This window comes from Heteronotia binoei, chromosome 5, assembly GCF_032191835.1.
Source record: "Heteronotia binoei isolate CCM8104 ecotype False Entrance Well chromosome 5, APGP_CSIRO_Hbin_v1, whole genome shotgun sequence".
Taxonomy (NCBI): Eukaryota; Metazoa; Chordata; class Lepidosauria; order Squamata; family Gekkonidae; genus Heteronotia; species Heteronotia binoei.
The window spans coordinates 141778557-141801551 of record NC_083227.1 but is presented as its reverse complement, the minus strand read 5'-3'; the positions used below and the strand labels follow the sequence as shown (position 1 = coordinate 141801551).

General features: G+C 41.5%; 1 protein-coding gene across 2 annotated transcripts in view; it reads right to left on the bottom strand.

Moving 5' to 3' along the window:
* Nucleotides 1-22995, bottom strand: part of ARHGAP26 (Rho GTPase activating protein 26) — a 537491-nt gene that overhangs the window by 231961 nt on the left and 282535 nt on the right. For both annotated transcript variants that reach the window (XM_060240533.1, XM_060240534.1), the window contains exons 13-14: nt 13043-13108; nt 8339-8413 (exon numbers count right to left, since the gene is read on the bottom strand). In XM_060240533.1, the coding sequence (XP_060096516.1) occupies nt 8339-8413; nt 13043-13108 (141 nt within the window). The remainder of the gene's footprint in view (nt 1-8338; nt 8414-13042; nt 13109-22995) is intronic.

The window sequence follows — 22995 nt, the reverse complement described above, 5'->3', positions numbered from 1 at the left end:
CTGTCTTGCCCCCACCCCCACCTCGCCACCAAGCCAGGCTTCTTGTGCGCGCATGCCCAGCCTCACTCCTGTTCCCTCCCCGTGTTGGTGGGCTGTCTCTCCTTTGCCTGTAATGGTCTGTCCATCATTGGCTCCGTTCTCTGTTTGGGGGCGGGTTGGGGATGGCTATCAGCCTCTCTGGGGCCGCCTCTCCCTATCCCTGACTGTCATGTGCTGTGGTGCATGTGCCAGGACTGGCCAATGGGAGGGGGTGGGCTTGCCCTCCCCTCCGGCTGCCTCCACCTCACTTCTGTGCCTCCACCAACAGAATTGCCATGGCGACCGTCTCCCTCATGGCAAGCTACGCCTCTCCCCTCCCCACGCTCCAGCGTGCCGAAGTCCTTCGGAAGTCTACTAGCGGCGCATGGCCAGCCGCCCCTTATCTCTGGATTGGGCTGCCCGTGATCTTGTGTTGGACCTATCAATTATTACTGAGAACAAGGTTACCAAAAAAAGAAGGGGGGGGGATAGCTATGTAACAGCAGCCAATACATACATAATTTCAGCAGCCAATACATACGTAATTTCAAGCATTATGTTAGCCATGAAACATGTAAATGATCAGATTAGCTGTACCCAAATCACAATTAAAAGGGTCAATATTCAATGCATCGGATCTTCTCAGGTCTACAAAAGTTACAACAGAAGAAACTTTGTCTTAAGTTACACACCAAAAAAAATGACTTGAGTACTTTGGTACTGGCTTAAGATTCAGAAACAGGCATCTTACAATAAACCTTTAGGTTTACACCCTGAATTTAGTCAGCATGAATTGGGACTCCCAACTTTATTCATCAAAAGGCAGAACCCCTAACATTAATATGTTATTACACTGTATCAGTATGTACATATGACAGTATTTCTAGCCTAAACAGGCTAAAACATTTATTTTTAAATGAGGACATGAGATGAAGGGTTGTTTTGCAAAACATGAATTTAGGATATTGTAATATGGTTTCTGATGTCCGGGGGGTGGGGGTGGGGAAGTGAGTGGCTGTATTTCTTTATTAGTGAAATCACTGGCAATAAAAAAGGATGATAGGGACTATTTATAATAATATATAAATATTTATTTAATTATTAAAACATTAATATCCTGCCTTTTGTCTTGGTTTAAAGCAGCTTACAACAATAATTAAAACATCACCAGCTAAAACCAAAGATAAAATAACAAGCCCTAAATTCCTCCCCCACTCCCCGCTTAAAAGATGCCTGCTGTTCAAACCCCTCAAGATCCCTGGCAAACATACTGGTCTTGCAGCATTTCCTGAAGATCTCCAAGTAGGGCACTTCTTCAGGGAGCCATTCCACAGAGAAGGAGCCAAAATGATAAAGATCTGGGCTCTGGTCAATGCCTGATGGGCCACCGTAAGTGGTGGGGCAGCCAACAGATGGCTGCCCAATGACTGCAGTTAGTACACAGGGACATATGGCAAGTCCTTCAAATATGTGGATCTTAGATCAAGAAGGGCTTTAAAGCTCACCTTGAATGAAACTCAGAAACAGTCTGGCAACTAATGAAGTTGTTTCAAAATGGGCAATGTATCTTTCCAGTGGCTAGCCCCTGACAGCAGTCAGGCTGCCACATTCTGGACCAGCTATAGTTTCCAGGTTATCTTGAAGGCCAACTCCAAGTACAGTACATTGCAGTGATCGAGCCATGAGCTACAGAAACATATATCAGTGTGGTCAGATCAGCTGATTTTAGGTTATGAGGAAGTTGGCAAATCAGATGCTGCTTATAGAAGGTGCCCCTGGCGATCATCCCAACCTGCTTTTAAAACAACAAGGCAGCGTTGATGAGCACCTGATCTCTCAACCTGCTCTGAAAAAGTCAACTTCACTACTTCTAGGACAAGTGGATTCAGTCCACTTATTTATGTGGGTACAAAACAAAAACAGAATTTTAATTAACAAGACTGAACAATTCATAAAAGGAGAATCTGGTTTACTGAATTCTATTTTAGACAGAATAATTAATTTTAGATAGTATAATTAAGGAATTCTATTTTTCATCTGTTTAATGAAGACTGTTCTAATAAATGGAGTGTTTTTAAGCAGTGGTTTTAAAGTTTTTAAGCAGATAGGTCTGCTTAATAACTTCAAAACCACTGCTTCAACACTCTTTAATTTATTAGGACAGTTTTTTCTTTCTTTTTAAAATAGATTTTATTTTATTGAATCTAATCCAATACACTGGGAGCATAGGGAAAGTAAATAATAAAATATAAATCTAACATACAAGAATCCAATTTAGAATACTGGATGCATATAACAAACAATTTACAAAAACAATACATAATATGCTAGGTATTAATAATTAAGAAATAGCCCACAATTCATTATATTAGGCAAAAAGGAAATATTCCCAAAGAATTCCAAAACTGGGACCCAAAGCAAATCATAATCTATAGCCAAATCAGTATCATTTTCGAAGAAAGGGTTATCCATTGTCTTTTCCATTACATACTGGTTCCATAACTTATTATACCACATTTCAATCATGGGGGTATATGGGGGTTTCCAATTTTTAGCAATCGTCATGCGAGTGATCGCCAACATTGTCAAGATTAAAGATTTCTGATCTTTACGTGGCAGCTTATCAGGCCAGATATCAAATAAAAGAAGTTTCAAATCTACTGGAATGGTTAGATCGAATGTAAGTTTTATTTGCTCTACCATTTTATTCCAAAAATTTGACACTGTTAGACATTTCCACCACATATGATATGGGGATTCAAGTGGATTCAAGAACAGTCTTAATCAACAAAACTCCGAACTTTTTGAACCTACCTTTCCACGGGTTTGGTTCCCTTATCTAGAGTATCTTGCCTCCAACTAACTTTATTCTTCACAACTTGAAGCAATCAATGCTACCTATTGAAATATATCTGGAAAAGCAGCCATGACGCGTCTAAGCATGAGCTTATTGCAGGCGTTATTATGATCCTTTTTTTCTTTTTTGATTTGTTGTTTTTTGCATTATTTTTTTAACATGGTGTGTGCTTCAAATGTAGCCTATCCTTCCTTGACTGAATGTATGCAAACTTTAGTTAAACAAACACTATTTTTCCTCTTTTCTTGAATCTGTAACTTGTTTATAAATAAAGCATATTTATTACAAAAAAAGAAGTCTTAATTATACAGATTAATCCAAATGTTACAGAATATACTTTTGATAGTAGGTTACTCTACTAAATGCAGAATAGGCAGGTGGTTGCTACAAAAAGTAGAATTACAACTGGAAGAGCCCAAATGTGTTTATAAGGGTTTTTTTTTCCATTTAATGTTATTGCAAAAATAATTGGCTTATTTTTAAAAGGGGACCCTTAATTCAAGGCTCACATAAAAGAAGTTTTTAAAAAATGCATTTAGTCAGAAGAAAAAAAATCCAGCTAAAGAGGTTAAATAATCAAATTAGCTCCCAAGAAATTGAGCTTAAAGTAACATTCGAATCCTCAACAGTTAGAAGACGTTGTGGCCTGGAGGCACTGCCTGCTTTATACGGGAGCACTCACAAGCAGTAGGGTCCCCAATTCTGGAAACAAAATGGATGCTGCTTGTCAGAAACAGGCCAAGTGAAGCCACTCTCTGCAAAGGGTCAGAGAAATATGTCTGGGCTTGTTCTGATTACAACATAGGTGTTCTCCTGGTCTGGCTCCCCCTCCCAATGAAATGTTCATAACAAAAGGGTTCACAGGTAAAGTATTGCTCACCTCTTAATCCCAGCCTAGCTGTTAATGACTCATCTGCCTGCCTTCCTGCTACAACTCAGCCTCTTTTGTTTACTTCTATGCTAATGTAGGACCTGTTGCCCAAATCCTTTGTCCTCCACCCTCTGCCTCAGAGTATTGAAATTAAATTACTATCAAACATTAAACCCATCATGGCCCATCTGGCAAACATTAAGAGTCATCTCCACCTATTGTCTTGGGCTGGGAATCCATTCAGGTACCCAGGAAAAGCCCATCAGTGACCATTAAGAGCCATCAACTCTGGGAGGGCTCCCCACTCCTCCAAACCTTATATAAACAGAGTAAGCCACACCTCCTTGTTCAATCTGGAAACACTGGTTTTTCCCCCATTACTCTGAGTAATGGGCCTCAGACATAGCACAATGGCAGTGCATATCTCCATCTTTAATTTCTAAATGGACGTCTACACATCTGGAACAGATAATATTGCCCTCTTCAACAATCCTTAAAATTCCCTATCACTCATCTCTATTTTCCTAGCTTTTGATTCTGTGTTTTGTATTGATTGTGTGCAGGGCTTTTTTGGTATTAGGCAACACTCCCTGATATCACCATTATTTCACACAGGGCTTTTTACAGAACAAGCCCAACAGGAACTTATTTGCATATTAGGCCACACACCCTGAAGCCAAGCCAGCCGGAACTGCGTTCCTGTGCGTTCCTGCTCAACCAAAGCCCTGCTTGTGTGTGTGATTGTACTTCTTATATATTTTTATAGTGAACATTCTAAAATACATTTACTCTAGAGACTTTTTTTTCTGAAACTGGATCTTTGTATCCTTGGTGGGAAAGATCTCTGCTCAAATTGGCTCTACCTAAGTATCTTGCTTATTTCCCCATGAAAAGAGACCACAAGCATTTCCCATAACAATGAGTTACTGAAAGTTACGTATTTTAACAATCAATATTATAGAGTTGGAAAAAAGTCTACTACATAGGATTGTTACATGCCTGCTAGAGGTAGGATAAACTAGAAAAAGAATGGAAATTTTGTTTGTTTTTTTTGGTCTCATAGGTGGTACAACTGCTTGCATTAAAATGAATCTTTTCCTGTAACTTCTTTATTTACTAGTATTGCTTTACAAGTTTATCCAGTTATATTGAAAATGCAGCAAAAATATGTAATAACAAACATAACCAGGTTAGGCTAAGGAAGAGACCAAGACTACAGAAAATTTAAGATTTATGAGTTGCCCTCATCTGATAGAAATTAAGTGTCAGGCATACTATGGGAGTGAAAAGACCCTATTCATTTGAGGAAGAGAGTGAAACTCCTGTGAGAAAACAAACCAAGATGGAAACTGTTGTTGCTCTATCCAAGCACCAACACACCTGACTGCCGGGCTGTGGATGAGGTTGTTTGTTCTGTGGAACAATTATTTCAAACAACGGCTTAATGATGTATGACTTGAGTCCATCATTCCCATTGTGCCAACCAGGGAAATCTGAGGAAATGAGCCTCTTAGCTGCTCAGATAGATTTAGTTGCTAGAACACTGCAAGAAATCTATGAAAAGCTGGATATGATTATAACTCATATCTCAAGGAGTGGTAAAAAAGACCCACTGATGAAAAGTCCACTCAAAAATCAAGAGATGCTAAGAATATATAGGAACAATATATTGAGAGATTTTGTAGCTTCATATTTTTTGATTTTATGTTAAATTAAATTTTGACCAACATATGTATTAGTTTATTGAATATGATGATGATATTGGATTTATATCCCACCCTATACTCTGAATCTCAGAGTCTCAGAGTGGTCACAATCTCCTTTACCTTCCCCGCCCCCCACAACAGACACCCTGTGAGGTAGGTGGGACTGAGAGAGCTTTTTACAGCAGCGGCCCTTTCAAGGACAACTCCTACAAGAGCTATGGCTGACCCAAGGTCGTTTCAGCAGCTGCAAGTGGAGGAGTGGGGAATCAAAGTCCGTTCACCTAGATAAGAATCCACGAACTTAACCACTACACCAAACTGGCTCTTCCTTTACTTAACAGATATCCTGGTTGTTCAGATCTGGTGTATGCCAGAATGCTACTTATAGGTGAAAACCCACAGGTTATAATATTTTAATAATTTTTCATCTATTCACTCAATTAATTAGTGTTTCTCTACTATATTATGCCTATACCTATATTTAATGTGAATTATGCAAATTATGATTTGTGTTGGTCTATGACTGTTTTCAATAAAGATTGATTGAAGCAGAAGGAACCGTGGAACTGAGGCATTGCTATTTGGCCAAAGATATAACTAACCTTCTGGAAACTTCATTGAATCATGGCTTTTTACTTAAGAATTGTATTTGGTTTCAAGAATTATATTTGACAGGTTAAGAATGAGACATGGAGGTCTATGAGATCCTGTGCACCACTATGTCACTTCCAGGGAAAATGCGTAAGTGACGTAGGGTAGCTCTAGGAATTTCCTGAAACTCTAAGGGTTTTTCCAGAAGTAATGTAGCTGTGCACAGGATGTCAATATTTGTTTTTTCTCCCACTGCTAGTCCAAGCCAGTTTGGTGTAGTGGTTTAGTGTGCTGGCTCTTATCTGGGAGAACCGGGTTTGATTCCTCGCTCCTCTACTTGCACCTGCTGGAATGTCCTTGGGTTAGTCATAGCTATCGCAGGAATTGTCCTTGAAAGGGCAGCTGCTTTGAGAGCCCTCTCAGCCCCACCCACCTCACAGGGTGTCTGTTGTCGGGGAATAAGATATAGGAGATTGTAAATCGCTCTGAGTCTCTGAGTCAGAGAGAAAGGCGGAGTATAAATCTGCAGTCTTCTTCTTCAAGTGGCAGATGGCAGCCTTAGTCATAAGAGAGGTTCAACAGTGAATAGCGTCATGAGCCCTGATGAGGAGGAGCTGGAAGGGTTAACAGACTTAGAAGAGTTGCCAGCCAGTTCCTCGGCTGAACAAACAGCAGCTGGCCCATCAATCACTCTCCAGGCACCAGTGTCAGCTGTTGACAATCTATCTCCTCCCCCCATCTCAAAAGTTTGAAGCAGGCTCCGGAAAGAACTTTCAGAGCGAAGACATGAGGCACCCTGATGCTTCAGATCTCTCAGCCCTGAGTTCTAGCAGAGTCACTGCCACCCAGGGAGCAGGCTGATTGAGACTCCCATATAGCTCCCACCCAGGACCTGGAAACCTTGTGGAAGCAACAAGTCTATTCTCTGGCTTGCATCCACACTCCTTCCTGATCCTGACCTGCTTGATTTCCTTGGCACCCTGACCTTTTGGCTTTTGGACATGGACTTCTGATTCCAGTTTGTGATTCTGCATTGGTGACTTGGCTCCTGTTTGACTTCCTGGACTTTGACCTTGGACCAGCTTTAGACTCCTGCTTGCCTGCACCCTGAGAACGTGACAAATAATCCCATTTTTTAAAAAAATTAAATATCTGGTACAAAGTAAAAAGGAGTTTGAGCCCTGCACTGTCAAAGCATTTTGCAGAGAAAACATAAACCAGATTCAACTGAAGCGTTACTTGAAAGTGTCAGGTTCTTTCTTTACCAGATACAGTTGAAAAAACAGAGAGTGAAGCTCCATTATTTTTTCAGTACTTACAGAACATAAGAGAAGCCATGTTGGATCAGGCCAAAGGCCCATCCAGTCCAACACTCTGTATCACACAGTGGGGATGGTTGTCCCAGCCTTGAAACAAGCTGTGGTGTGTCCACTTCTAAACAAGCCTATTCTAGACCCAGGAGATTTCAATAATTATTGATCAGTCTCAAATGTTCTATTGAGCAAGGTGATTGAACGTCTGGTAGCTGGACAGCTCCAAGCTTTCTTGGAGAATGTAAATTGTTTAGATCCCTTCCAGTCTCAATTTAGGCCTGGTTATGGGATTGAAGCTGCCTTAGTCACCCCAGTGGATGACTTGCACTTGGAAGATGGATGGAGGTAGTGAGACTCTGTTGATTCTACTGGATCCTTTAAGTTTTCTTTTAATCTGCTTTAATGGTGTTTTTTGGGGACGTTGATTTTAATGGTACTAAAATGGGATTTTATCATGTATGATTTAAATTGTCAGCCAACTTGGTGGCACTTGCGAGGGCAGAAAGACAGGATATAAATTTTGTAGATAAGTGGTGCAACTTTTTCACTGCTCTCTCCAGCTGTGGTTCAAAATCCACCCCCCCCCCAATAACAATGCATTCCTTTACTCAAACTTACTCAGCAAAGCTCTGTCTATATTCATTGCAAACCCCCAAATCACTCATCGGGCTTCTTGCTGAGGACCTGTCTCCCAGAAGCAAGAGCTCAGTGGGCTGGGTGAAGGAGAGGAATGTAGCTTCTGACAGCAGAAAAGGGTCATTGGATCCAACCCCATGTTTTAATTATGCCCCCGAGCATTCTAGCCTAATGAAGGTTCAGTACAACATCCTCACCCCTAAGAGGCCTTTATGTTGTAAATGAATTTTCTCTGAATGGAATTCATATTGGCAGGCTCCAGATCTTTGGCAAATGCATCTACCACTACAACTGGCAACATTGCCAAAATAAAACATTAAGCTGTTGTTCTTAAAAGATTACTTACCCATTAAGATACTCAATAGCTTCTGCACCCTGGAGTTGACACCAACTATTCTGTAGAGCCCTTGTTCATTGATACCTAAGAAAGAAAAATAAATTTTTATTTAATGTAGAAAAACATTTGAAAAGAAACTGATTTGGGCTTTTTTTCCCATTTTGACAGTGGCATCTTTTAGACCTATATCTGTTAAATATTTCTCACATTTCCAAACGGACTTCTAAACACATTAACAGAATGACTTCCTGTTTTGATGCCTAAGATTTCAGGTATGAATTACAAACCAGCACAGAAACTCAGAAAAGTCTTGCCTCATAGCATATCACAAGGATGGCCAACGGTAGCTTTCCAGATGTTTTTTTGCCTTCAACTCCCATCAGCCCCAGCCATTGGCCATGCTGGCTGGGGCTGATGGGAGTTGTAGGCAAAAAACATCTGGAGAGCTACCGTTGGCCACCCCTGGCATATCATATTTTAACATTATCAGAAAAAAGTAAAAAATAAGTTAGATGCAATTCCATTATGGAGATTTAATACATATTTCCAACAGTAAATAAATATTTCAGCACAGTTACACGTTGAGTTAAAATGGCAAACACAAAATAGGGCTGTAACAGATCCATGGAAACACACTGAAAGCAGATAATCTCTGTAATTGTATGGGGTGGGAAATGCAGAAATGTGATGCCTCTATCTACAACCTTATCTGTGCATCTAGTAATGTATGGCTGTGAGAGTTGGACCATAAGGAAGGCCGAGTGCAGAAGAATAGATGATTTTGAGATGTGGTGCTGGAGAAGACTCTTGAGAGTCCCTTGGATTGCAAGAAGATCAAATCAGTCAGTCCTAAGGGAAATCAACCCTGACTGTTCCCTGGAAGGTCAGATGCTGAAGCTGAAGCTTTGGCCACCAAATAAAAAAGGAGCACTCACTGGGAAAGACAGAAGGCAAAAGAAGAAGGGGATGGCAAAAGATGAGATGGCTGAACAGCGTTACTGATGTAACTAACATGAATTTGAGCAGACTTCGGAGGATGGTGGAAGACAGGAGGGCCTGGCGTGACTTAGTCCATGGGGTCGCAGAGTCAGACTCGACTGCGCAACTGAACAACAATAAAATAACTCTGCTTAGGACTACAGTGTTAGTCTCTCCCATCTAGATAGACAGACAGACAGAAAGGCAGGCAGGCAGACATTCATAGATGTACTGTTTAACCCTCCCAAGAAAAAAAATAGGGGTCAATATGACAGCACATTACAGCAAAAAGCAATGGAAACCTGATAGTTCTCTCAGTCATGGCATCAGCTACTAAAAAAAAAAATCAGGCCTCAAGAATAACTTTCCTCAGAAATGAAGGACAAAGGACAGAGAAATTTGGAATTCAGGTCAAAAATACCCTTCATTACAAAAACCCACAAAAAGGTAAATGGGATAAAATTAACCCCATCATTTTTTAAAGCAGAAGACACAGTTGGGAATCTATAAAACTGTTTTATAGAAAGAAACAGTATTTTAAAGAAAGCAATCATTGTAACCTTCCACAGACACACACACACACACACACCAAATATGTAAAGTTCAGAAGGTGACTCAGGGGTTTGGGAAATTGGAAAGTGAACCATTACGTGCACAGGTGGCTATGGGATATCTAGACTAACTTCCCTCTGTAAAGTTGAGATGATCGAATCAGAGATCTGGAAAATTTGAAGGACAAAGGGAACCAATCAGCTCAGTGGACAGGTGGCTGGGGTCATCTATAGCAGTGTTTCCCAACCTCTGGGCTCAGGACCACTACCAGTCCATGGCTGTTCAGCAACTGGGCCACACAGGAGCTGAGCAGTGCCCAAGCAGCACAGCTGGATCTAGGAGGGGGGAAGAGACCTCTGCACCAACCAGACAAACCTCTGAGTCCAGCCGCCCCACCTGCCCCCAGAGCCTTGCCTGGCTCTTTCCCCCCCTTTCCAGGTGCTGGGTGGGTGCCGGTGCCTCTGGCAGCTGGGAGGCGACATCGGAATGATGTGACTTGCTGGGCTGCTGCTGCAGTGCATGCTGCCCTATGTGCATGCAAAGAGGATGTTTAGGGGCGGGGTAGCAACGTGACTGTGCAGAGTGAGGAAGCACAAGAGAGTGAGCATGTGGTGTATTTGTGCCTGCCGCCTTCCTTTCCTACCGCACACTGCTTGCTTCCTTCCCCCTCCTTCAGGCAGGCAGGCAGGCTTCACCGCTCTGCTTCCTCCCCGATGTGCCCCGTGGGGGTAACTAACATGACTGCCGGGACGGTACCCAATCGGTAAGCAGGGACCATGCCCGCACAGTTCACGGGCGGGTGAGAGTGAGTCGGTGTTGGAGGGGGCTCAGAGCCTCAGGGTCTTGCCGTGTGCCGCTTCAGCACTGCTGCCCAGGAGCTCCTCTTTGCCCAACCTGCCTCCCTCATGGCTCCTGCTTCACTCTCAGCACTGAGTGGCTTCTCTCAGCAGCTTTGCTGTGCAGAGAAGAATCTGTCCGATCTGAGAAGGGATGGGTCCCTCACCATGCTTCAGCTGAGCAAATGACTCAAGGGTGAAGTGAGCAGTGGCTCCTCCCTGCCCAGCCACCGCCCGGGACTCACTTGCATGGCAATTAGTTCAAGTTTCTTTCCAGGCAGGGCTGTTCAGATCCCAGAATCCCCATTAAGTGCAGGGACTTTCTCGGGGGGGGGGGGGTGGGGAGCTGTGCTCTGGTAATGTATCATCCCAAAACCATTGCTCCCCCCCCCAGTCCATGGAAACATTGTCTTCCACGGAACTGGTCCCTGGTGCCAAAAAGGTTGGGGACTGCTGATCCAGAGTACCAGATATGTAAAGTTAAAAAGATCACTCTGAGGTCTGCAAAATTTGAAGGGCAAAAGGGAAGCAATTAGCTCAAAAAACAAGAGGCCAGGAGGACAAAGGGAAGCAATTAGCTCAGAAAACAGGTGGCCAGGAGTCATACCTCCTTCAAGTATGGAAAATGTGAGATTCAGAGGATGCCTTCTCAAAGATGCTCTGGCTTGTCTTTCAATGGGGTACAGAATGACCCCATTTCCAGAAGCGCAGTATAGTTCAATTTGAGTTTTTCCATGAGGCTGTGAACATGAGGGAAGCTTTGACAGAGCACAAAAACCACCTTTTACCACCTCCTACTATATACTCAATAATTCTTGTTGCAAAGACTGCTTTCCCTTGGGGTCACTACAACCCCCAATTCCAAACGTGTTCTAAATCCTCAAAGCCAAAAAAAAGGGTCTATAGATATAAATTATGAGAAAAGATTTTATCAAAGATTTCAGGTTTTCACGGCTGGTAACATCATTAGGGTTTGTAGAATCTTTCGACATCAAGTGCCGTGTTCTACTGGAGAAAGTTTTCCTTCCAGACGTTTCGTTCTCAGCTGCGGAGAACATCCTCAGTGGCGTTGCAGCCAGAGCAGGCGCTCAGACCTTCTTGGCTGCTGTGCATTGAGTGGGGCCAGGGCTGCTGGAGAGCTGCTATTTCTAGGCTGGAGGGGGTGTGATGAAAGGGCAATTGGTTTGTGGATGTGCCCATTGTTTGGTGGGGCTTCCTGGAAGGGTAGTGATAAGGAAACTGGCTGTTGAATGTGACCATTGTTCTGTGTTAATTGCTGGGAAGGTTGGAAGGGGTTTGAAGATAAGGAAGATGGTTGTTGACTGTGCTGATTGTTCTGTGGAATTTGCTGGTTGTTCTGAGACTTTCTGCAATTTATCGTCTGTAGGGTGTTTTGCAGAGCTGGGTACCAAGATTGGTGGATGAAAAGATTTTGTTTTCACTGTTTGCTCCAACGTTCTATAAAATGGAGATAATAGGCGTTGGACCATCTATTTAAACATGGGAACAGTGCTAAAATATTTTTCCCATTTTGGGGGGGGGGGGTTAACAGTAACCCAAATTACGATTATGTATAGTGTTCCATTTTCAAGCCATGTTTATTGGGGCCAGATTGACTTCATTTCCCTTTCTGACGAAACTCAAAATTAAAAAAGAAAGACAGTGGGGAGGGGAGAGAGGGACTTCAGGGCACTGCAGTTCTTTGAGGAGATAGTTCAACAGGAGTTTGGTGCCTGTAGAAAGCTTTAAATGGGTAAACCATTTTTCCCCATGACTCTGGGATCAAAAATACCCCCAAATCCTTGAGAGGGTTAAAATATATTTTGCGTGTAGTTTACACAAGAATATATATAAACACACAAATTTCCAAATTACTAGGAGTTTGGTTCAGATGAGAAGGTATTTATTGTATTGTAAATTCAAACCAGTGCTTTTAAAACTGTGTTTGCAACATTCATCAGCAAAACTGTATATGGACTTAGTTACAAATATGAATGCCAATTTGTCGTGAAGTGTCTTCAAAGCTGCAGCTCAACATTTCTTTTTCTTAAAGTAGCATCAATATGTGATCTGAAAAACACCTAAATATTTCTGCATTCAAATAGGCTCTGTATATGAGAAGTGGATTACAAAATAAACAAAAGACTGACAAAATAGATTAAATTTTAAAATAGTTTAATTAAACATTTGCCTTCTGTTTTACCCATAACATGAATTTCAGACTATGCCCTGGCTACCAATGTGATAGCTTTAAGAGTCTCAAGATAGTATCATTTGTCTAATAAGACACATTAAAATAAGACACATCTCAACTTAAAAATAAGAATACGTTGGTAAGCCACTCTACCTCTTGTTTCAACAGCATGTATACATTTCTTGACAATGCTGAAGCCCATATTATCCAGCTGGGCAGCTAAAAAGAAAGAACAACAAATGTGAACATATCAATTTATAAAATGTGAATAATCCTAAATGCAGCATTTGGGGGAGGGGTTGCATGAACGTCTTATAAACACACTATTCTGAAGATGGTTTGGTATATAAATAGGGAACATTTTGAGAAGGGACAAGATTAATCATCATACAATTCCTTTAAAGGATTTTTATTCAGAATTTTTTATGTTAGACTATATAAACATTAAAAAGACTTCCCCCACAATCCGAAGTGCTGTGTCCTTTTCTATTCAAAACTGAAATGCATGTCTTCCTGAATTTTTGTATAGTGAACTAAAACAAGGCTGATCGTCATCTTCTGTATAAATCTTGAGATCCCTACCTAACTCAGGGGTCCTTAACCTTTTTGAGCCTGCAGAAACCTTTGGAATTCTGATACACTGTGCTAGGTGCAGCCACAACATGGTTGCCACAAGGTACCTTCAGTCATATGGTGAAGATCCTTGTGTGTGGTAGCAGTTGCTGCCAAAGCAACACTTTAAAAAACCTGAACAGCCAATCAAATTTCCAGTGGTCAATCAGAAGTCTTCCATGGCACCTGACCCCACCTGCTTTCTATAAATACTTGGTGGGCACCTGGAATGATGTCCATGGGCCTAACTGATGCACTCATCCTGTTCTAACTTATGAACACCCACCCAGGAAGGCTCTTCAACTTGCAACAAACCACATGTGCTTTGACCTGACAGTAGTTTTCCCTGCAGCCGCTGCGGCCGGACCTGCCTGTCCCACATTGGTCTTGTCAGCCACCAGCGAGCCTGCAGCAGACGTGGACTATTGCACCCTTCTTAAATCTTCGTTCGCGAAGCCAAGCCGAGAGAGAGAGTTTATTTCCATCCTTCTAGTTTATGTGTCCTTCAGTTTACTTGATCCCTCACCATCTCCAAAAAATCTCTCTAGTCACAAATTAGTAAACAAGCTTTGTCTCTTGACAGAGTTCCTATCTCTAACTTAGCTAGGGTTGCCAGTGGCAACGTTTCTGAGGAAACCCTGAAGTGATGCCACATCACTCTAGGAATCCCTAGAAACTCTATGGTGAAACTATACAGTTTCTGGGAATTGTTAGAGCAGGAATGTCAGCCAAATGGCCCCTTTTAGGGGGTCATATCTGGCTTGCCAAGTAACTGGCCCTCTGCTGCTTCCTACTTCCTGTTTCTTGCATTGCAGCTCCTTTTGCCCAGTCTCTTCTATTTCCTCCTTCACAGAGGACAGAAAGAGAGTCTTCCCTCAGTGGCTGAGAGCTCCTCCCCCTCCTCTGGGGAGGGAAGGAAAGGAAAAGAGCCACACACACACAGAATGGCATCCTGTGGCAGCAGACCTACAACATTTTATGCCATGTATAAGGTTTTTTTGTGCAAGCATACTTCTTCAAACAGAGAGAGAGAGAGGAGGGAAAGAGCCAGAGAGAAAGGGGGAAAAATGGAATTCCCTGTTTAAGACCAACAATGTTTTGTAGAAAAAGCCCAGCAGGAACTCGTTTGTATATTAGGCCACACATCCTAACACCACTATTGTTTCACATAGGGGCTCTCTGTAGAAAAAGTCCAGCAGGGACTCATTTACATATTAAACCACACCCCCTGATACCAAACCAGCTGGACCTGCATTCCTGTGTGTTCCTGCTAAAAAAAAAAAGCCCAGGTTCCTGGTATAAGTTTTGCATGCAAGCACACTTTTTCTTCAGAGAGGGAGGGAAGGAGGAAGGAAGGAAGAGGGAGGAAAATGAGTTCCCTATTTAAACTGACAACATTTTATTCCTGGAAAAATTTTGTTTTGCAAGCACCCTTTTTCCTCAGAGACGGGGGGGGGGGGGGAGGAAAAAAGTCAGAGAGCACAAGCCAAAGAGAGGGGGTGGAAATGAAGTCCCCTGTTTAAGACCAACAATGTTTTATTCCAGGTATAAGCTTTTGTGTACCTACAGACTTCTTCAGAGAGACAGGGAGAGGAAGGGGGGAAGGGAAAGAGCCAGAGAGAGCAAAACAGAGAGGGGGGAGAAATGGAGTCCCCTGTTTAAGACCAACGATGTTTTATTCCATATATAAGCTTTTGTGTGCCTACAGACTTCTTCAGAGAGAGAGAGAGGGGAGGGGGAGGAAGGGAAAGAGTCAGAGACCACAAGCCACACACACACACACACACACACACACAGAGTGCTTTCAATTTCTTACATATGTGGGGGGAGGGGGAAGAATCCTCACAGCTTACATTCTTTATTAGTGGAAGGGAACAAGAATCCAGCAGCACCTTAATGACTAACAAAATTTGCAGTAGGACAGGAGCTTTCATGTGTTACTGCTCACTTCTTCAGATAAAGCTAGATTAGAATGTGAGTCCCTCTGTCCTTGTAACTTGGAGAGTGAATTGATTTCAGATGCCAAATGACAACAGCAGGCATTGGTAATGGACAGAAGAAACCTAGGTTTCAGTTCAGTCCAGGAACATGCATTGCCTGGTCAGTTGCAATTCAGCAGTCACTCTTTCTAATCTCCCTTTGAAATTCCTTTGTAAGAGAATTGCTACTCTTAGGTCAGCAACTGAATGTCCCTGGAAGGTTAAAATGTTCCCCATACAGGTTTTTGAACGTTGTGGTTTCTAGCAGCAGTAGAAAAGAGCAAGAGTCTAGTAGCATCTTAAAGACTAACAAAATTTGTGGTAGGGCATGATCTTGTGTGAGTCACTGCTCATTTCTTCAGACTTATTTCAATTTATTCTTTGCATCCTCCTGGACTGAATCCTCCTGTACCACACTGAAACCTAGATTCCCTGTCTCATTACTAATGCTGATATCTCCATGCAAGGATCGTTTTGTAGAAAAACAGGTGGTGGAGCTCATCCAGGGATTGTTATGCAGCTGCACATACTATCAATGGACAAGGAGGTGGAACTCTCAGGAGGAGGAGGAACTCTCAGAAAGGTTCAGGAGCTGTGCTCCTGTGAGCTCCCACTGAATCTGAGGCCTGTCTCCATGCCTACTACCCCTCTGCATATCACAGCTAATCCAATCAAGCCTTCTATTGCCATCTTTATAAAATTTATATCTCTGGTACCTCATGCTACATTTTATGTCACGCATGGTCCAGCCCAACAAAGTGACATTTATGTCAGATCCAACCCTTGCAAAAAATGAGTTTGATACTTCTGTGCTACAGCAATGTGATGCCACTTTTGAGTTACACTATGGTTATAGTATTCATCAGTATCCACAAATACAGTATGATATCTGTTGATTGGCAGCCTTGCTTATACCAACACAAGCTTCCCACCAACCACAGAAAAATACATTTTATTCATAGGCAGGTTGGTGCATGAATATAACATACTCCCCCTTAAAAGAAATACAGCCTCCCGCCCAATATGGAGTTGCCCAACATCTCTATCTTTTGCTATTCAAAAAGATTGAAAAATCTTAATACTACACATTGTTTAGAATTGACGCATCTTATTACCTTGAGGGTATCAAACTCATTTGTTATGAGGGCCATATCTGACATAAATGAAACCTTGTTGGTCCAGGCCATGTGTACCATAAAATGTAATGCCAGGTAGTAGAGATATAAACTTTATAAAGGACACAGACAAACACAATTACAGATTTTTTTTAAAAAAAATAAACTTAAAATATGCTTAAAAGATTAGCACTCTTGCAATATTTTGCTTAACAGTTTCTGATGACACCTCTTGCTCTGAATTATTGCATCAAAATCTGGAGACAATGTCTGTGCTGTAGTAATCTTGAGTGTCCTGTTCAGGTGTTGTTCATGTTCATGTCTTTAAGTTATAAACCTGCTTCTGAATTACTGACATTCATTACAGAAGTCTCATCAATGTTTTGAGCCTAAAACCCAGGGGAAAACATGAAATGACTGGGCATTGCAAGCTTTTGTACATGTTGCTTCATGTGCTGGTCAGCCGAAGGAGAAAATAGAGGCTTTGCTCTGTAGCTCCTCTGTGATTGAGGAAGCCTGGCAAAGCAAGCCATGATGCAGAAGGCAGCAAAAGAGAGAGAAGAAAGCAGATCACAGTGAGATGCTCGGGGGCCTGATTTGGCCCTCAGGCCACACATTTGACACCCCTGCTCTAGAAGGTATTTGACTGAACAATAGCCAAAATTGACCATTAGATCAGTGCAGTTTCTCTTAGTGTATTTAATGATTAAAATAATCTATATTCCACCTTTCCTCATGGCTAAAGGCAGTGCAAACACAGCTGCTGAATTAGCGTTACAAGACAAACCAGCCATGTGTCTACAACCCTAAAGTAGAGTGACTGTGGGATAAAGAGCAGTTAAACGTCACAGGTAAGCAGCACATCACAAAATGAAGTCACCATTATTTAATTTAAAGATAAGAAACTATAGGCTAAGTAGCCTCGCAGCAAAAGGCCTTTTGACAAAATATTTTTAAATAGCGATAAAGCAGATTTTCTCTACTGCATAATTGTTTTTTTCCTGTAGCACATGCGAGATTTCCCCTACCAAAGCAAAAATGAAGTAAATGAAAAAGCTCTTCTTCCAATAGGTGCCAGTTTTTACATCCACAAATGACCGTACTCTGAACACAGAATGACTACAGTTCCTTTCAATCAGCTCCGTTTGCAGAATATCTGAAATGCATTATCATGATGAATTAAATATTTATTTTATACAAATTATGATGTCCTGAAGGTATCTGGCATAGTTCTTGAATAAGAATTAAAGCATTCTCACTACAGTAATAAGAAGACTCAATTAACTGCCATCAGCACCCTTCTTAAATTTAATTTAAATGCTTTAGTCATGCACATCTCTGCTTAAGATCTTGATCCCTAAGGAAGTAACATACAACACGGTCGGGTTTAGAGCAAAATATGGAACCCATTATTTGCAGTCAACTGTCAAGGAAAATCTACTTTGTCTACTTGCAAGTAGATCAGTTTTAAAAGGAAACAAGCTTTTTGAAAATAAGGAAGTTTTTTTTTAAAGGGTTTAAATTAAATTTGTACATAATAATACAGATTCTCCTGCAGAGATGACATAAATTGAGTTTTCAGAGACTTGGAAAAATGGAATTTATTGTGGATTTCATTTTAGGATCAGTTCCTTAGTGAACTCTGTCATGAATACACAGGATCAGTTCCTTAGTGGACTCTGGCATGAATACACAGGTACACAGCACACAGCATTCATTGTATTTTCTTTGTTCTTTCTCACAACATATGTGTTGTAGAAATTAGGCCCCTGTGAACTTGCCTCAAGAGAAGCAATGGCAGTAATGATATATGAAGGCAGAGTTCACATTTGACACCCTGCTCATATATTTTTATTGACTCTAGAAATAATTCACATGGAAACTCAGTAACCACACTTTGTAAAGGGTAAATGTGCAAAGGTAAATGTGCAAAGTCATATGTAAACACAATGATTACAGAGGCTGAGGTTAGATGCTGGAAGGAATACCCATGGAACAAATGTTGTGCATGTTTTTTAGGATGAAACCGACCAATCATTGACAAAGTACATTCACAGAAGAGACAACTGCCACCTTCCCTTCCCTGAAACCTTCTGAAAAGGTGTCCCTGAAAGTCAAAAACCCTCAGGAACAGCACAGGAGGCAGTAGGGAGAGGGGATGCTACAGCAGGAAAGGGGAAATCTACAGAATCTTGCCCTTCCATACACTTGCATGGATTCCTGCTTTTTTCAGAGCAGCTTGCTGAACACTGAGGGGAAACTTCTGACAATTCCCCCTTCTCCCCAGTAGAGAGGCACTGTTTGGGGGGAGGGCTTGTGGTTATCCTTCCCATGCATTTGCTCTATGTATGGTTGGTTGGATCCATCCTACAGCTCAATTTGAAGAAACTATCTGAGGTATGCTTTTGCATATGCAGGTACTATGATTCTTTGTAAAAAATTCAAAAATTGGCTCAGTAATTTGTCCAACCATATCCATGAATCCACTGTTGGAAATTCTAGGAATGTTTTCCATAAACCTTTTATACTCCCGATTAAACATTTATTTTTGTATCTTTATGTAAATATATTTTTTTGTAAATGGTGAATATTTATGCAAAATATTTAAATGTCTGGAAAAAAGGATTATTTAACTAACATGCAAGAAATCTGCATGCACAGCTGGAGCGCCTACTGTTGGCAAGGCAAACCAAAACTGGCCGAAAAAGAACCTCCAGCTGCAACTGTGGATCCTTAATGCACATAGGAAAGGATTCTTTGGCTTCCTATCCTCTCTGAGAAGATAATACACAATTTGGCTTAAAGATTAACCTGTGAACTGTACAGCTGCCTTAGAAGTCTACAAGTCCTGAATGCATAGTTGTAATCTGAGTTGACTGCATAGCAGTTTCAAATGGGTGAATAATGTTATACATTCCAGGAGATACTGCTTACAATATATTCAGCATACACACCCAAAACAAACAAACAAAACAAACTCAAAACAAAGAAAACTATGGAGAACATACATGATTTGGGTAAATGGGGAGAGAGAGACCAGGTTCCATAGGTCCATATCTTCAGATTAAAACAGGTTCCAAACCCATCCCCTTACTCTTGAGTTCAGGCTGATCCTAAATTGTCTGTTTCATACCATGTCACATGCTACTTCGGAGAATTCTTCACCACCTTTCCAAATGTATCTTGTTGGGTAGGAGCAGAAGGCACCCTTAACACAATAGGCCTTGGAACTTGAGAGTCAATGACCACCAAGTACTAGGAGAAAGTAACTCTCATGGTTCCCATAATTTCTAGATGACTCTGTGCAGGCATGCTCAGAGAAGCATCTAGAACTCAAGATAGGTCCTACTGTGGTACCTCCCACAAGTCTGCCCTATTGTGACATCCTAATATATAAGGAGGCATCAAGGACAGCTCATTCTGCAGTAACATGGTAGGGGTCCAGTGCAATTGAACCCAATCTGAAGCTTAGATCCCACCCACCCCCCCATCTGAATGAAGTTATCATTATTATTTATGGTGTGGACTGGATGGTGGGGAGTCTACCATCAGTAGTGAAAACTCAAGAGTTTTTTTTTTCTTTCGAAAAGTTGTAAAGAAGTTACTGATTGTCCGAAGAACCACTGCAAAGAGTTACAAGAAAACAGAGTTTTGGACACGGCAGGCTAATTAGGTATTAACATCCTTTAAGTCTTCATACTTGCTTAAATTTAACTAAGACAATCCGAGCTAAAAGCAGAGGGTTTTTTGATGCAGGAACTGCTTTGCATATTAGGCCACACACCCTTGATGTAGCCAATCCTCCAAGAGCTTACAGGGCTCTTAGTACAGGGCCTACTATAAGCTCCAGGAGGATTAGCTACATCAGGGGTGTGTGGCTTAATATGCAAAGGAGTTCCTACTACAAAAAAGCCCTGCCTAAAAGTATACAACTCCTTAGTTAGACCTTGCTTTAAAAGACATTCCAATACTTTTATAAAGTCAAGGGGTCCATGACACAATTTTAGTCCATGGAGGCATATTCTCCTAATTTGCCAGGGCAGAGCAGTTTGCAGAAGCTCTGGGATTTTGTAAAAAATAAAAATAAAAAAAAAACACCACTTGACATCTCTGTAATATATCTGGAACAAATCCAAAACTATCAGCTAGTGACTAACAAGACTGAGCAGGATGACATGTTTTCCAGAAGGTCAACATGTTTTAATAATTCTGTGCCAGATCACCAGTAAACAAATGCTATACAAAGATTCCATAGTAATATGTAATCGCCTCCAACAATAAGCTTTTCAGATTTCTTATTTTCAGCAGATCCTCTTCCACCAAGACTCAGGAAATTCCTAAAGGTTTCTCTGCCCACATGGTCAACATGCCAAGCAATTTTTTTTTTTTAATTTTCACATTCTGAAAATATCTCTCAGATTTGAGTGAGCTGAGTTCCCATGAGGATGAATCTTTCTCACTGCCATTACAGCCTGCTTTCTGACTGAAGACTGTTTAAAGTGCACCACAAAAGGTTGCTCCTCCCTAATGTGAGACATCCTTATCAATAAAGATTGTGAAGCCCTTCTTGCCTTTAACTTGGACTTAGCAAGGGAGAAGAATATTTGCTGGGAACAAGTCTGCCAGATGCCTATGATCTGTGCTGAGCTTCTGTTTCCCTTCAGGACTGCTTGGGTAAAGACAGAGGCATGAATCTTTTGGCAAGAGCCAAAGGACTCTTGACCCTTGGTTCACAGCCTGTGGCCTTGAGCAAGCTGATTTACTGGATCCTGGATCAGCTCAGGACACTGTTTATTGTACTCTTTTTTCTGTTTATTTAAATTGTATTTTGTACGTTCCTTTGGCTCTCAACAGTGGAGAAAAGGGGGTGTGTGTAAAGATAACTAAATAGATATCCCATTCTCTGGGATGCCTGGGGAGGACAAGAAATTGACAGAACCAATTTTTTGGGACGTATGGAAAATGGAATTACACACAGCATGAATACTGTGTGAGGCCACTGTAGCATCTAAGCCCTAGGAAACAATACAGAGTCCCTTTTGAATTAAAAGTACCATAAATACAGACATGGTGAGGGTATAGCCTTCTGTGCAGGGCAACTGACAACCAAAGGAAATAACCTGCAACACATTAAGGAAGGCAAATGTGCGTGTGGGTGATAAGACTGAAGAAGTTTAAGAAAACACTCTCCACTGCAAAATGTAGGATTTAAACATGGGCTTGGGATCTGTAGATGAGGACTAATGAATGATCTTGCTATCAAAGATTTTGACTCTTTTTCACCAATAATTTTCTTCCTCAATGGTACCTCACAACAATAGCAAACCTCTGAATACCAGTGCTGGGAGGCAGAAGTAGGAAATGGCATCAGCCCTGTGCATTTGGCCCTCCAGACAACTGGTTGGCCCCTCTGTGAAAGAATATGCTGAACCAGAAGGATCCGTTGTCTGATCCAGCAGACTCTTCTTATGTTCTTAGTCTCTTGCAAAACCTGTCCTCAATTATAAAAGAAGAAATACAGACTATCAAACTTAGTATAATAAATGCTCTACAGCATTTATTTATGCTACAGATTTAAACTATCAACATGGCCAATTCATTATCATCTGTAATGATGAACAAACCACAAATATAAAATGAACTTCAAAACCTAAACCACTTCTGATGATATGACAATAGTGCAAGCTATCATTAGTCAAACCTCTGAAAGTTCCTTTCTGTCAAGCATCTATGCTACTAGGTGTTCTCTTCTTGTTTTCTTGCTAATGTCTTATCCATCTGCTTTCTTTTTTCTTCTCTCTTTCCAACTGACTTTTTCTCCTCAGTGTTCTGTCAGTCTCTTCACGTGCACTATCATGTTACCTTCTTTGCTGTCTAGGTTACTGGAAGGTCAGCACCTGTTGTTCCCTTCTGTACATTACATGTTAAATGATGTCTTCTCAGTTAGATGAGGCTTCCAGGCCAACGTTTCCATGGTTCCCTATTCCTTCCCTATGTAACTGCTTGGGTGCGAACAGGACTCTATGGTTACTATTGGGGAGCGAAAGTTGTTGCTTGACTGTGGCTCTTTCTTTCCCCCCATCCTTTTAACCAGAAACATACTTCTGGCTCCCAGCTGCAAGAGGGAAGAGGAACATGTGATCTGGCAACATAGGAGCACTTCATGAAACCGAGGGGGAAAAGGTTCAGGACGGGCGAACAGAAATACTTCTTAACAAGTAACCAAATTGTGGAATTCACTGCCAGAGGATATAGCAATAGTCATAAGCACAGAGAGCTTTGAAAGAGAGTTAGATTCAGGGAGGATAACTCCATCAATGGCTACTAGTGGAAGTGAGTAAAGAGAACCTCCTATGCAAAGGAAGCAAACCACTGAATAACGGCCCTAGCAGGCAGCATC